The sequence below is a fragment of the Mesocricetus auratus genome, unplaced genomic scaffold, assembly GCF_017639785.1.
Source record: "Mesocricetus auratus isolate SY011 unplaced genomic scaffold, BCM_Maur_2.0 Super-Scaffold_6730, whole genome shotgun sequence".
Taxonomy (NCBI): domain Eukaryota; kingdom Metazoa; phylum Chordata; class Mammalia; order Rodentia; family Cricetidae; genus Mesocricetus; species Mesocricetus auratus.
Window position 1 is genome coordinate 15703954 of NW_024429184.1, and position 13140 is coordinate 15717093.

A 13140-nucleotide genomic window follows, 5' to 3' on the forward strand; every position below is an offset into this window, starting at 1 on the left:
TTAAGCGTCATTTATCACCCAGCTCTGTACCAGCATGATATCCTTTTGACTATCACATAAGATCTCTGGAATGCATTAAGTCAGCCGATCGTTAACCAGCTTTAACTAAGCCCAAAACTGAAACTGTCATCAAATGGCATCTGAAACCCAGAGGAGAAATCTCCCCACTTTGCTACAACCCACTTACCTAATGTCCTCACCAACACATTTAGTAACCATAAAAGCTACTGATTTATTACTTTCTTCTGTTGTCTGACTACAGAAGTTTTTCCACAGTGGACCATGTCATCTAAGGTAACCAGAATCCATGTTCCTGGGCCATAGTTGCTCATATTTAGCTCAGAAGAAACTATTTCTTATTCCCTTTGGAGCAGAAACATGTTCTGCTTGCCAGAGCAGCAACCAAGAAACCAAGTAAGTAAAATGCTTCGAGACAGTGGTATGTGCTACATGCCGCTGTCCTGTGAGCTGGGATTCCCACTGATCACAATATTTAGGATTCTAAAAGATACTGTTGTCAGTGTGGACCAGTAAAGTCGAAGCCCAGTTCAAGAAGGTACACATCCACTTTCCAGGATTAGGTTGTATAATGAAGAATCTGGGTGATGTTTGTTCTAGCTCTTGAGATGGAAGATGCTAGAGACTTGGAATTTCCTCAACAATAGGAGTGCTTCTGCTGTGTGATATGAAGTAATCCAACTGGATAGCTTCAGGATGGGGACTAGCCAGGCCTGAAAGACTAGCTGGCAACCAGAGGATTGGGGATTTGAGTCACTTATCAACTTGACCTCTGAATCACTGGTGGTGGAGAGGGGGAATGGAGATTGAATTCAACCACTGGACTAGTAATTCAGTTAATCCTATTCAATGAAACTAGATAAAGCCTGACACAGAAACTCAGTGAAACCTCCTGGCTGGTGACTACATTAATGTGCTTGGGAGGTTTTATATTATGTAAATGTACATTGCTTCTGCTGAGGCTGGTGGCAAACATCTTTAATTCCAACAGGGGCACAAGATCTCTGAATACAAGGTCAGCTTGGCCTACAAAGAGACCTGGCCCTGTGAGTCTTTATTGATTGGTCCTCCCGGTTCACACACTTTATATAAGACAGCGGCTGTGCACTCAGCACTCACTCTACCTTGGAGCTACTCCAAGTCACTTTAAGTATACTGCTTTCCTGAGCTCTGACTTGTTCTTGGGAGCTACTGATCCTGAGCCACGGGAACAAAGATCTTTGCCCAGATCAAAAGTATGTGAGGGGCTGGATAGGTGGCTCAGTGGTTAAGAGTTCTTGCTACTCTTCCGGAGGACAGGAGTTCAATTCTTAGCATCTCTATTAGGCAGCTCAAAACTGCCTATAATTCTAGCTTCAGGGGCTCCAACACCCACCCCTAGCCTCTACAGGCACTTACAGAACCATGGCATACACTCATAAAAATATAATAAGAAATATGGTAGGTCTTTTTTAAAGGAGTTAACCTTTTTAAGTGAGGCAGGAGCTAGCTTCCCTCAGGCAGTAAGGACAGGGCTCAGGGTGGACCAAGATCTAGTTGTACAGTAAAAGACCCCTTCCCCTGAGTAAGTAACTCTGGCTGGGTCTGTGGACACCTTAACAGCATAGTCCCCATGCCCTCAAAAATGATCAGTTATAACAGGAAATACCCCAATCTCCACTCAATCCCTGTCACAGAATCCATGAAAGACCACGGGCAGGGCAGCAAGCCGGCACTCTTCCAAGGGGGGCCCTTCCCATTCCCAGGAGTTCTTTCTTGTGGTTCTTTAATAGATCTGTTTGCTCCAGTTAATCCTTGTCAGTGTTTTTTATGCGTGGGCATGAGACACCACACTCAAAAACCACTGGCTCAGGGGACTTTGGTGACTGACTATCAAATGTCCTCAATTTCTTAGATAAAGCCACCATGAGCCAAGAAAGGCTCTACTGTACTCAAAGGACCTGAAGTAAGGCTGGCTTATGTAGCAAGCAGTCTTGTTAGGTCCATGCACTTTAGCCTGCAGGTCTGTGAGACTCTGGGTGGTTGCGGCAGAACTGGACTGTAGTACACACAACCGGAGGTCAAGCAGAACACAGTGACATGAGGTGATTGATGGAAGATGTAGGCTCAAGAGAGAGCCCTGAACTTAAAGACGGGGACACAGTAGTAAACAAAGAGTAGTGTTCTTTAACTTCAATATAACTAGAGTTTAGGGACAAAACACTTGAGGCTCTGACAGCAACTAGCCTGGTTAGGCTTGGCCACCTATCTTAACACACCAATTAAAGAGATGAGTAATAATAAAAAGTACACAGCTAATAAATGTGCTTGAAAGAGAAACAAAAGGGTCCAGTGACTCCCAGGTTTGTCTCTAGGGTACTGATAGGAACTTTCATTTTAGACAGAAAAGGAGTTGAAGCAGTGGGCAAGAGATTTATATAATTAGTCAGGTCTGGTTAAGGTGTGTCTGGCTGAGTGCTGTCTGCTTTCTCTTCCCAAAGAGGGTCCTAAGAACTTGTTAGAGCGTCACAAGCTCCAGAGGACCAATCTGGTTGCTGAAGGGCCATTACTTTCGCTGCAGGGGACAGAGGAAAAGGGGGCTGTCCTGGAAGGTTTGGCTGTTCCTACTCTCTGTGACTTCAGTCTTGAAGGGAAACAGGCACTCCTTGAGTGATTAACACGCCTAGAGTCAAGCAGAAGTCACAAAAAGTAGAGACCAAATGAAGGAAGAGGTGCCAGGCTTTGTCTTGTTCTAAGTCACCTTGTGGGCCAGTGAAGAGCTCAGGGCCTTTTGTGAAAAGCAGTTTCTAAGCACCTGTTTAAAGACAGTGCTAAATGAGGAGGAAAGGTGACAGCATCTACCTTCCATGTGAAACAGTCTGGGTATGATAACGGGATTGGGATGTGTCATGTTGTGGACTTGAGCAGAAACTGTCAAAGTCTGAACTGGCCCTTTTAAGAATTGAGAAAGGAGGAAAATGTAGACACGTTTTTTGTTGTTGTTTGCTTTGGTTTTTGGTTTTCCAAAACAGGGTTTCTCTGTGTAGCCCTGGCTGTCCTGGAACTCACTCTATAGACCAGGCTGGCCTCCAACTCACAGAGATCCACCTGCCTCTGCCTCAGGAGTGCTGGAATTAAAGGTATATATCACCACAGCCCATATGTACACAAGGTTTTAAAACTTGTGTTCAAACCGGCTTCTTTTTTTAAACTTACATTTTAGACAACTACATCTGGTAAAATGGCTTAAATATATGTAAACCTAGATATGTTTGCACATATAGTAATATATACAACACAATCTTTCATTCAAATAAACTCTATAATTATTGTATATAAATGAGATAAAAACTTTTTAAATTGAAAATAGGATTAGTATTGAAGGAGAAAATAATGAACAAACAAGTGACTAAAAAAAGGAAATCTTAGACCTTAAAAGGCTGCTAATCTCAACACTGGAAACAGTTTCTCCAGAAAGCAATGGCAGGGCCTGTGGTGTTTCTGGACAATTCATTTTCATGCAAGACTATTGTAGGTGAGCTTTTTCATGGGGATTCTATGTGAGTTCTCAATGTGTGACTTAGAGACTCTCAAACACAGCCTGGTGTGTGCTGCAAACCTGCAATCCTAGCACTGGGGGGGGGGGGCAGAAGGACAAAAAGGAGTTAAATGCCAGCTTGAGTTACAGGGAGCATTTGAGAGGAAAAATTTTAATCTAAAAATGGAAAGAAAAGTGTAAATACACCCCCCCACACACACACACGTCGATATGTTTTACAAGGAAAAAAGTGCCTTGATTACAAGGGTGAAAGTGCCTTGTATTAATGAGTCTTACTTTCTCAGTCCTGTAACTCCAGGGAAGGCCCAAACATTCCTGAGATCCCCTCACAGCAACTCTGCGGCCATTGTGTCCCCCACATGTCCAAAGGCTCTCTGTCCGCAGTCCCACTGGAAGGGGAAGGCCCCTTGCCTGACCTAATGTGCTCTTCTGAAGTGTTCTAAGAGCTGGCACTTCCTATTACCCTCTGATACAAAGGTCATAGGAGGGCAGAAAACCCAGCTGATTTGAGCAAGATAACTCAGGGTTAACATATGGTCCCAATAAACAGGAGCTTAACAAAAGAAAACAACCAGGCAGACAGGAGTCTGATTTGGGCCTAGGAATTTTTGAAAAAAAAGTTCCTTGAAGCAAAGTTCTATTTAAAACAGTCATAAAATGTGCTCTAATTAAAGCTGATAGCAACTAGAGGTTTTATTTAAAATATAAATACAGAAGCCCCCCTTTACTTTTAATAGTGAAGGTCAAATTTATTGTGGAGTGACTTCCAAATGAGAAGTTTCCAGAAAGAAATTTTACCTTCAACTGACCCTTCTGCAATGCTGACTGACAGTTTGCATCACTGATAGTGGGCAGGTTGGTATATTGCAAGTCCAGGGTCTAACTACAATTTATCTTGGGCTATCTTTAGCCCCTACACACCCTGTGACTTTCTGGAATGTATTAACTTAACAAAACCCTAGTTTTCACCAACCCAAAAGCTAAGAATGCACTATATAGCATCTGAAGGCATACAGAAGTCACTGCTTTCCTTCTATGCACCTACTTAAAGCTTCTGCTAATGTATTTGAAAATGCCTTGACTTACGACTTTCTGTGTTCTGTTACTATAAAAACTTCACCAAATTGTTACAGCTTTGGAACATGGAATTTGGGGTAACCTAAAATCTATGTTCCCAGGACACGGCCACTTATATGTGGCTTCAGAATAAACTACTTTTTGAGGTGACAATTGTGTTTTTATGTTGGTACAAAGCTAAAATAAAAAAAAATTACACACAAAAAAGAAACCACAACATTTGGAAAACAAAGACGAAATGGAAAACAATTTCTACTCCAACTGTCCCACCACAATCTCTGCTGACATTCTAGCATATTTCCTTCTAGCTTTTCCACAAGCTTTTTCTGGTACTTCTGACAGAACAGGATGAAAGAGGACAGCCTGAAGTACTGCAGTAATGACCCCTTTCCCCTCTCAACCGAGCATTCCTCTCTAATAGTGCTCTTCCGCCCCTGGGAGGACTGCCACCTCCACCAACAGGCCTGGGAGCAGCAGCCCCATCATGCTGCACGCCCCCACCCCATCGTGACTAGTAGACATCACTGTATTAGTGCACACTTCTCTTACTTTTAAACAAAAAAAGTATTATAACCTTTAGCACTACATCCTTTTCCAGAAACACGGGTATGCCCATACTCAATTCATACGCCTTCACTATGGATGTGAAAAATCCGAATGCAATTAAAGTAGTAATGAAAGGTCTGTATCTTTTTTAGAATAACTAAAATGGATTGACTGGGTCATCATTCAGCTATAACTGGGGTGGTGGAGAGGGGGACAAAAATGCAGTGCTTAATGCTTTCTACAAGGCAAGTTATTCCATAAACATTTTGTTTTATAATTTGACTCTAATTTGGCTATTTGTTCACCTAATTTGTTGTAGTTTAAAATTCTGCTTATTGTCATAAAATGGGACTGGACAAGGAGAGAAAAGTTCAAAATAAAACCTGATATTGACATGAGAGTAAAAAGCATAGGTTTTGCCCTCATTAAAGAGATACAGATGTCATCTTGCAGTCTTAGAATCAGACTCTGATTATAAAATTAATGAAAACCAAAAGGGAATTGCTAACGGCCATGCTTGCTGGTGTAGCCTGGCAATATTCGAGCAGAATTATACAATAATCTGAAACACTAAGGCCTGGCCGCTGCTGGAGACCACATGCAAACTATAGAGGCAAGTGAGCACAGGCACATGCTCTAGCTACACTAGGAACTTACAATTGCTAAGGCCAGCTAGCATTTAAGGAGGCAAATCCACACCATAATCTAAAAATAAATAACCCTACAATTACAGGTTTTTTCAAGTTAAAAGGGATTTTGCCCCCAGAAACCTCCCAAAAGCTATAATTCAATTTCGTCATTGCAAAGCCATTCCTATTTTCTATGCTAAAGAAAATAGGCCCTTTAATAAATACATCCTAAATAACTATTAAAACAGAATATACAATGCCGGGCGTTGGTGGCGCACGCCTTTAATCCCAGCACTCGGGAGGCAGAGGCAGGCGGATCTCTGTGAGTTCGAGGCCAGCCTGGTCTACAAAGTGAGTTCCAGGACAGCCTCCAGCCCCATAATTCTCTTTTAACAGTAGAGGAAGTGCAGGACACTTTCTCCCATGTCATCTTCTCAGTACCACACTATGGTGACAACTCACGATTCAGTAAACAGCCACTGGTGACAGGCTTACAGGGTCAAGAGATTGGAACTAGGGATGCAGATGAGAGCGCAGAGACTGCAGGAACAAAGAGGAAGCGTAAGAAGCAACAAGGGAGGGAAGGGCTCTTTAATGCAGGCTTGCTTCTTGGCAATCCCCACTTTCTTTAGCCCCCTAGAAGGTAAAGAGTGTGCTGAAATGTCCCAGCCTTGCTGCATGCAACTTCCTCTTAGATGCTACGTAACGGACCCCAGATCTCAGCCAGCTTTCTTGTTTCTATTCCCTGTCATTCAAAGCACCTAACCCAGATACTCGCCATTATGAAACAACTAAAGGTGACTCTTCTGAAGACTCTTCTGGACACCAGTGGTCAGTATTCTGGGGTAATTGCCATCCTCATTCTCTAGGGCTCCCGTTATAAACAAAGGATCTAACAGTGGAATTTCGTTCCCAATGACATATTTCATGGTTAGAATGTCTCTCTCAATGTTGTTGACACAGGGACATATACAGCCCATGCTAACCTTCCTATAAAGGAAAGAATGACTTAAACTCCTAGTCTGCCTGCCTTCATCTTCCAGGCGCTAGTATTCAAGTGTGTGCTTTCCACCTGACTTTAAAAAGACTCATTTACACATGTGTGCACACATGTGGGTGCACATGCTGGTGGAGGTCAGAGACTGCTGTCTGAGGTCTCTCTCAGCCACTCTCCTTTTCCTTGAGACAGCGTCTCTCACTGTGGACCTTACCAGTGAGCTCCAGTGGTCCACCTCTTCATTCACACACCCAGGACCCAGTACTGGTATTACAGACATGCGCTGGTGCACAACTTTTTATTGAGCGCTACAGATCTGAACGCAGGTGCTTATGCGTGCACGACAGGCACTTTACTGACTGAACTACCTCTAGCTGTCTGTTGTGTGCCACCCCTACCCACTTGCTTTTCAGACAGGTTCCTCCCACAAAGACCCAGGATGGCTTGGAATTTGCTATATGCCCAAGTGGGTTTCAAACTTGCAATTTCCCCATCACTACCCACTGAGTGTTGGAGTTATAAGCATGTACTACCATGCCTGAATCCTGGCAATGTTCGTGTTATCTCCAAGCTCTGTAGCATTTGCTGTGTCATGTGCTACAACCTTGATGAAATCAGTTTTTCCTCAAATACATTCTTTAGACTTGAAATTTAAATAAATATGTGCTAATTAAACCATATATTAGCAATGTAGACATTCTACAATTCTTGGTGATTCATGTGTTTTAAGACAGGGCCTCATTAGGTGGCCCAGACTGGTCTCAAATTTGAAGCCCACTGCCTCTCTACCTCCTTAGTTCTGATATTACCAGTACATGCCTACTAACCTGTAAGCCTACAGAGATAGAGAACACATCTATTTTTCCACACCACTTTGTTACTTGGGCTGTGATTTCCAGCACCATTAACAGCTTAACAAATACTTGGGGCAGTCAGTTACTCCTAATATCTGCCTTAAACATATACAGAGATGGAACTTTTCTCTTCCCCATGACTCTGGTCCCCCACCCTTTCCAGTATTCGGAACTGAACTCAGACTTTCTGCATTCTAGATGCTCTACCACTGAGCTATATCTTCAGCCCCCAAATGAAACTTTTGACTCTGTTCCTGCCTCACCTGCCAGTTTTCCTCAATACTGCTTCCCTCTTTCCTACCTTAGAAAAGGACACTTTTACCAAGCCATTAAAGACAAAAAAGAAACAAGCAATAATCCATAATTCTCCCTTCCATCATTCCCCATATCAATCCATCAACAAGATATCTTGACTCCCTTCTCCTTCCACAACTACTTTCCCAAGTCACCATTATCTCGTTTGAAATATTGGGGTTCAGGGCTGGAGAGATGGCTCAGCAGGTAAGAGCACTGACTGCTCTTCCAGAGATCCTGAGTTCATTTCCCAGTAACCACATGGTGGCTCACAATCATATATAATGGGATCTGATGCCCTCTTCCAGCATTCAGGCATACAGGTAGACAGAGCACTCATACGAAAACAAAAACTAAAACAAAACATATTGGGGTTCTATTGTTGCGGTTGTGTTGTTTTGTTTTTGAGAATGGGTCTCATTCTGCAGCCCTGGCTGTCCTGGAACTCACTGTGTAGACCAGGATGGCCCCAAACTCACAGAGCTCAACCTGCCTCTGCCTCTGCTTCCCTAGGGCTGGTATTAAAGATGTGGGTCGCTCATGCCTGGCTTCTGTTTGAAGCACTGTACTGGATTTCTAGTTACCCTTTGCTCTTTTATATATAATGACTGCTTTATTTTCATTTTATTTCAGGTTTCAGCAAGAGTGATCTGAAATATAAATAAGTGGGGCTGGAGAGATGGCTCAGTGATTAAAATATAAATCAAGTCACATCTCCCTTATGTACAATTATTGATTTCCAGTCGCACACAAAATAAAATCAGATGGTTCCAGTAAAGCTAGGCACCACCTAGCCCTAGCCTACACTATGGAGAGCCTCCTGGTCCTCATGTCTCACGGTTCTGTTCTTCCTGAACCCCGCCCACCTTTCATACGGATAACGCCTGCACTGCCTTCCATCTTCACTCTAAACTTCACCTTCCCCGAGAGGCCGCTCTTGTCAACTCTACAGAAGGAAACACTCTCCCTCATATAGCTCTGTTACCATGTGATTCAGTTTCTTCATACCAGGCCTATACCTAGAAATCCCTTTGTCCATTTACTACCGAGTTCTCCTCCCCCAGAACGTAAGCTGAAAGCATCAGCCCTGTGCCCACCAAGGGCCTGATATCCAGGAACCACCCTGCGTTCCCTGAATAAGCAATTCTCAGTTCAATCCATCTCACCTTCTAAAAGCCACATTTATAATAAGGAAACTCGTCTCCTTGACATTATCTCACTTCCTTCTAAGAGTGTTAAACAGTGAAAAGTAGGAATAATGAAAGACTGCTTAATCCTATAGATGCAAGACAGGGACTCCAACTACCAGTGTACCAGGAAAAACTGCTGGATCTGGTCTATCACTAGCCCTGACTAGAGGAACTCCAACAGTATACCAGGATGAATTGTCACATCTGGTCTGCCATTAGCCCTGACTCTTTCTACATCATGGGCCAAGATAGTCAGTGGGAAGAAAATCTGCTTTTTATTACTTTCCTCCAGATAGGCGTTTCCTTCTTCTAACTTAAAATTCATGACATTCTTTTTCTGGATTCTAGGCTATTACATAATCCCTCAAATGTCAACTCTTTGAAACTTGGCCCTTAATGTTACCCGTCTTTCTCTCTTTTATATTATTACAAAACATCTTAAATAGAAACAGAGCCACTGAGGTGCCGTAAGACAGAGACCTCGAGCCTGCAGCGTAGGCTCTTATCCCATGCTCCAATGAGATAATCACTGAGCAACTACAGTGCTCTCCTACCTTCACCCCCAAGAACAGAATAGTCAGGGTAGATATTGCAGAAGGGGTCAGTGACCTGGAAAGCTTTGTACCAGAGGAGACAATCTTGGATGGGGATAATGAGCGGGGAAATGAGACCGTTTGAACAGGACTACAAACCAGGCCTTCACTGAAACACAATTTAATAATTGTGTTCTCAATTTCTGCTTCAGACTTTCTACAAATTCACACTGGAAGCTTTTGTCCATTATATTATCCAACGCCCTTCACATAAGAAACCCTACTATATGCTTCCTAGAATTTAGTACAAGACTCAAATTATGATCAAACTTGGAATTACTCTTTTTATCGAACATTGCAAACTATATGAAGTCACAGATATCTTAGAGATGGAAGGGCTACTGGATATAACTAGCCCAGTGTGCTCCAAAGTGTTAAAAAGAAAGTTAAAAAGTAAACAATTTTTTCTCTCCATAGCTGTTTTATTGAGCTATAAATCACATCTTGTGAAGTTCACCCTTTTAAAGTGTATGAATTCAGTTCTTTTCAGCATATTCAATTATGTAATGTTTCTATCAACCCAAAAGAAACTCACATCCAGCAGTCATGCTCTAGCTGCTCAGCTTCAAAATAAGTGTCTTCGTCAAATGACTCCTTGGACCTTTCATTGTGAATTTTTGAGATGGGCTACAATGTGTTTCATTCACATTCACATGCTGTTTTATTTATTTTTTGTTTCTCCTTTTCTGCTTTTCACTTTTTCTTTGTTTTTGATTACTTGAGGCTGGGTATCACTCTGTGAGCCAGATTGGCCTGGGTCTTGTGCCAATACTCCTGCCTTAGCCTTCCAGAAATTACAGGTGTCAATCACTATACCTGGCTTGTCCAAATATATTTAAGAGCTAACATTTGGGTGTCTGTTTTGATAAATGCTGCACATGAATACCTCAGTTAATCCTCACATTAAAATCTCAAAGAGAGGTTCTCAACCTCCCTAGTGTTGCAACCCTTTAATACAGCTCCTCATGATGTGGTGACCCCAACCATAAAATTATTTCATTGCTACTTCATAATTGTAATCGTGCTACCATTATGAACTGTAATGTAAATATCTCTGTGTTCTCTAATGGACTAAGGCGACCCCTGTAAAAGGGTCATTGCATCCCATAGGTTTAAGAAGCAGGGATTTACAAGGTACCGTGTGTGTGTGTGTGTGTGTGTGTGTGTGTGTGTGTGTGTGTGTGTGTGTGTGTGTATGAATGTGAATATTAAACTAAAAAAGATCAAGGCTAAGTAACTTGCTGAAGCGTTCCTAAAGGCCTACTCTACAATAGTGGGAGGTAAGAAAGGACAACTAGTATTCTATAGATCCTATCTTTGGTCTAACTAGAACACAGAAACGTACGCTGAGTTAGTCATGTCATTATTTTCTTTTCTATTAGTTTCCTTATTAGTGTAGATCTAAATTTAGAACTCAGTTAGACAAATCCCTCCCTTCTTCAAATGCCTGCCTTTAAAAACAAAACACAAAAACCTTAATTTTAATATTACAGACTTTCTTTAAAACCTTGTTCATTTTTCCCTAGGTGCCTCACCCTGTATGCAACACACTCCTCCATTACTCTCATCATACAAATGTCAGTCATCTTTTGGCTAGTACAGGTAGACGACACTGGGTCTCATCTCCCAGGCGAATGTCACCCCTCCTCCTCTGTGCACACGCGGCCATGCTCGCATCTACCTCTCCTCTGAGTATGTTTGTCTCAATTGGAACTACTTCGAGCTCCTGCCTTAAGCCACCTCTCCGCCCTGAGGTCTCCCGGGAAGCACTAGCATCAAGTCCGAAAGCCCAGCCAATCATAAGCGGCCAAGATTCCTATCTGTCTCTGCTGTCACTGCTCTCAGCGAACCCAAGAACACATCTCTCCTCAAGTCGGCCGGCCCCGGGGTCATTTACCGGTTTGTGATGACCCAGTCCCACCAGCCCGGGACCAGACGGGCAGAGCACCCGCAGGGCAGCCTTGTGGGGCTCGCCGCCACTCGGGCCAAGTCAGTCCAATTAAAAGTGACAACAACTGACTGGCAGCGGTAGGAGGCTGCACCTACGAATCCCGCCCGCCCTCCCGGCGGGGCTATCCGGAGCCCAGGCACCTCCCTGCTGTCTGACAGGGACCCGGGCCAGGCACCAGGGTCGGGCAGGGCAAGGGGCCCCGTCTGGGAGGTGACAGAGCAAGGCCTCGAACCCAAGTCACCGCCCCGGGTTCAGAAGATCTCCGGCACAGAGGAGGCGCGGGAGGGGAGCAGCCTCCCGGTTCCGCACCCGCTCGGCGCTCCAGACCCGCAAGGGTCCACGCCGTCCACGGGTCTGGGGGCGCGCGCACCCCGCCCCCGGCCCCGCGCCATCTTGGAGCGCTGAGGCGCTCGCTCGGGACCGCCCCGCCCGTGGCTCTCGCGGCTACTCACCCGCGCTGCCCGGGGCCAGGCCCCCCGCCACCTCCGCAACCCTCGCCGCGGCCAGGAGAAGCAGCAGCGCGCCTCGCGGGGAGGCCCGGACGCTCGCCATGTCCGGGCCGGGCGGGTCCGAAGCCGCGGGATGCTCGGACCCAGCCTGGCCGCAGCAACCGCTGGCACCGGGCCCCGCCCCCAGCCCCCTGGACCTCTGGTGATTGGCTGCGGCTCTCCGAAGCCCCGCCCTGGGCGCTCAGAGTTTCCAAAACCTCCCGGGGGGCGGCAGCGCGCCCTGGACCCTGGCTCTTTGTTATGGGCCAGCTGTGTGTCGCCTTTGGCCTCGGGCTCCCGGGCAGCGTTCTCCAAACGGGAAGTCAGAGGCTGGAGACCCTTTTGGAGCTGGTCTGCCACAGGCCGGGGTAGTTGGGGCCCCCGCGGCTCAGAGGCGACTGCTCTTCGGGTCCTTCTGAAGTCCAAAGGCTAAGTCAAAACCGAACCGCAGGGGGTGCACCCCTACCTGCGTCCTCCTGCATGCTCCATCTCCTGTCCAAGTGCTGCCTCCACCTAAAAAAGGCGTGTCATCTGGCCTTCTCTCAAAGTCAAAGGGCTCTGCTGAAAGGCTACGAACTCAAGGTGCCAGGCACCCACTCAGAGAGAAGGACAGAGCAACTTGTGTGACTAGGCTTGGAGAGCCTTGAAATTCATAGTCTGTTGAGTCTGTTGGAGAGGATTTGGAGGTGGGTCATCCCACACCACTCTAACATCTACTGCGGAGAAGGTTCCAGAGGATCTACTAATCAAAGCTAACTCACTGTATGGTAGCTCCTCCCCTCTTCCTGTCCTGCCCTTTACACGATAGCGAATCCATTTTAGAGTTACATTGCTGTTCAGAAGTGAATATTGCTTATTTCCAGTTTCCTCTGTTCAGATCACTAAATGTAGTTAGCTTTCCTCTAATGTTCAGATGGTAGCAATGACTCTAGGTCTTGAGGACATTTTACTTCTGAGGGCGAGCA

General features: G+C 45.0%; 1 protein-coding gene across 1 annotated transcript in view; it reads right to left on the reverse strand.

The window, feature by feature from the left end:
* The window catches only part of Reck (reversion inducing cysteine rich protein with kazal motifs), a 73647-nt gene extending 61346 nt beyond the window's left edge, over positions 1-12301 (reverse strand). Inside the window, exon 1 of the mRNA XM_005078775.4 lies at positions 12140-12301. Coding sequence (XP_005078832.1) covers positions 12140-12239 — 100 coding nt within the window. The 5' untranslated portion in view covers positions 12240-12301. The remainder of the gene's footprint in view (positions 1-12139) is intronic.
* Between the last annotated feature and the right edge of the window lie 839 nt (positions 12302-13140).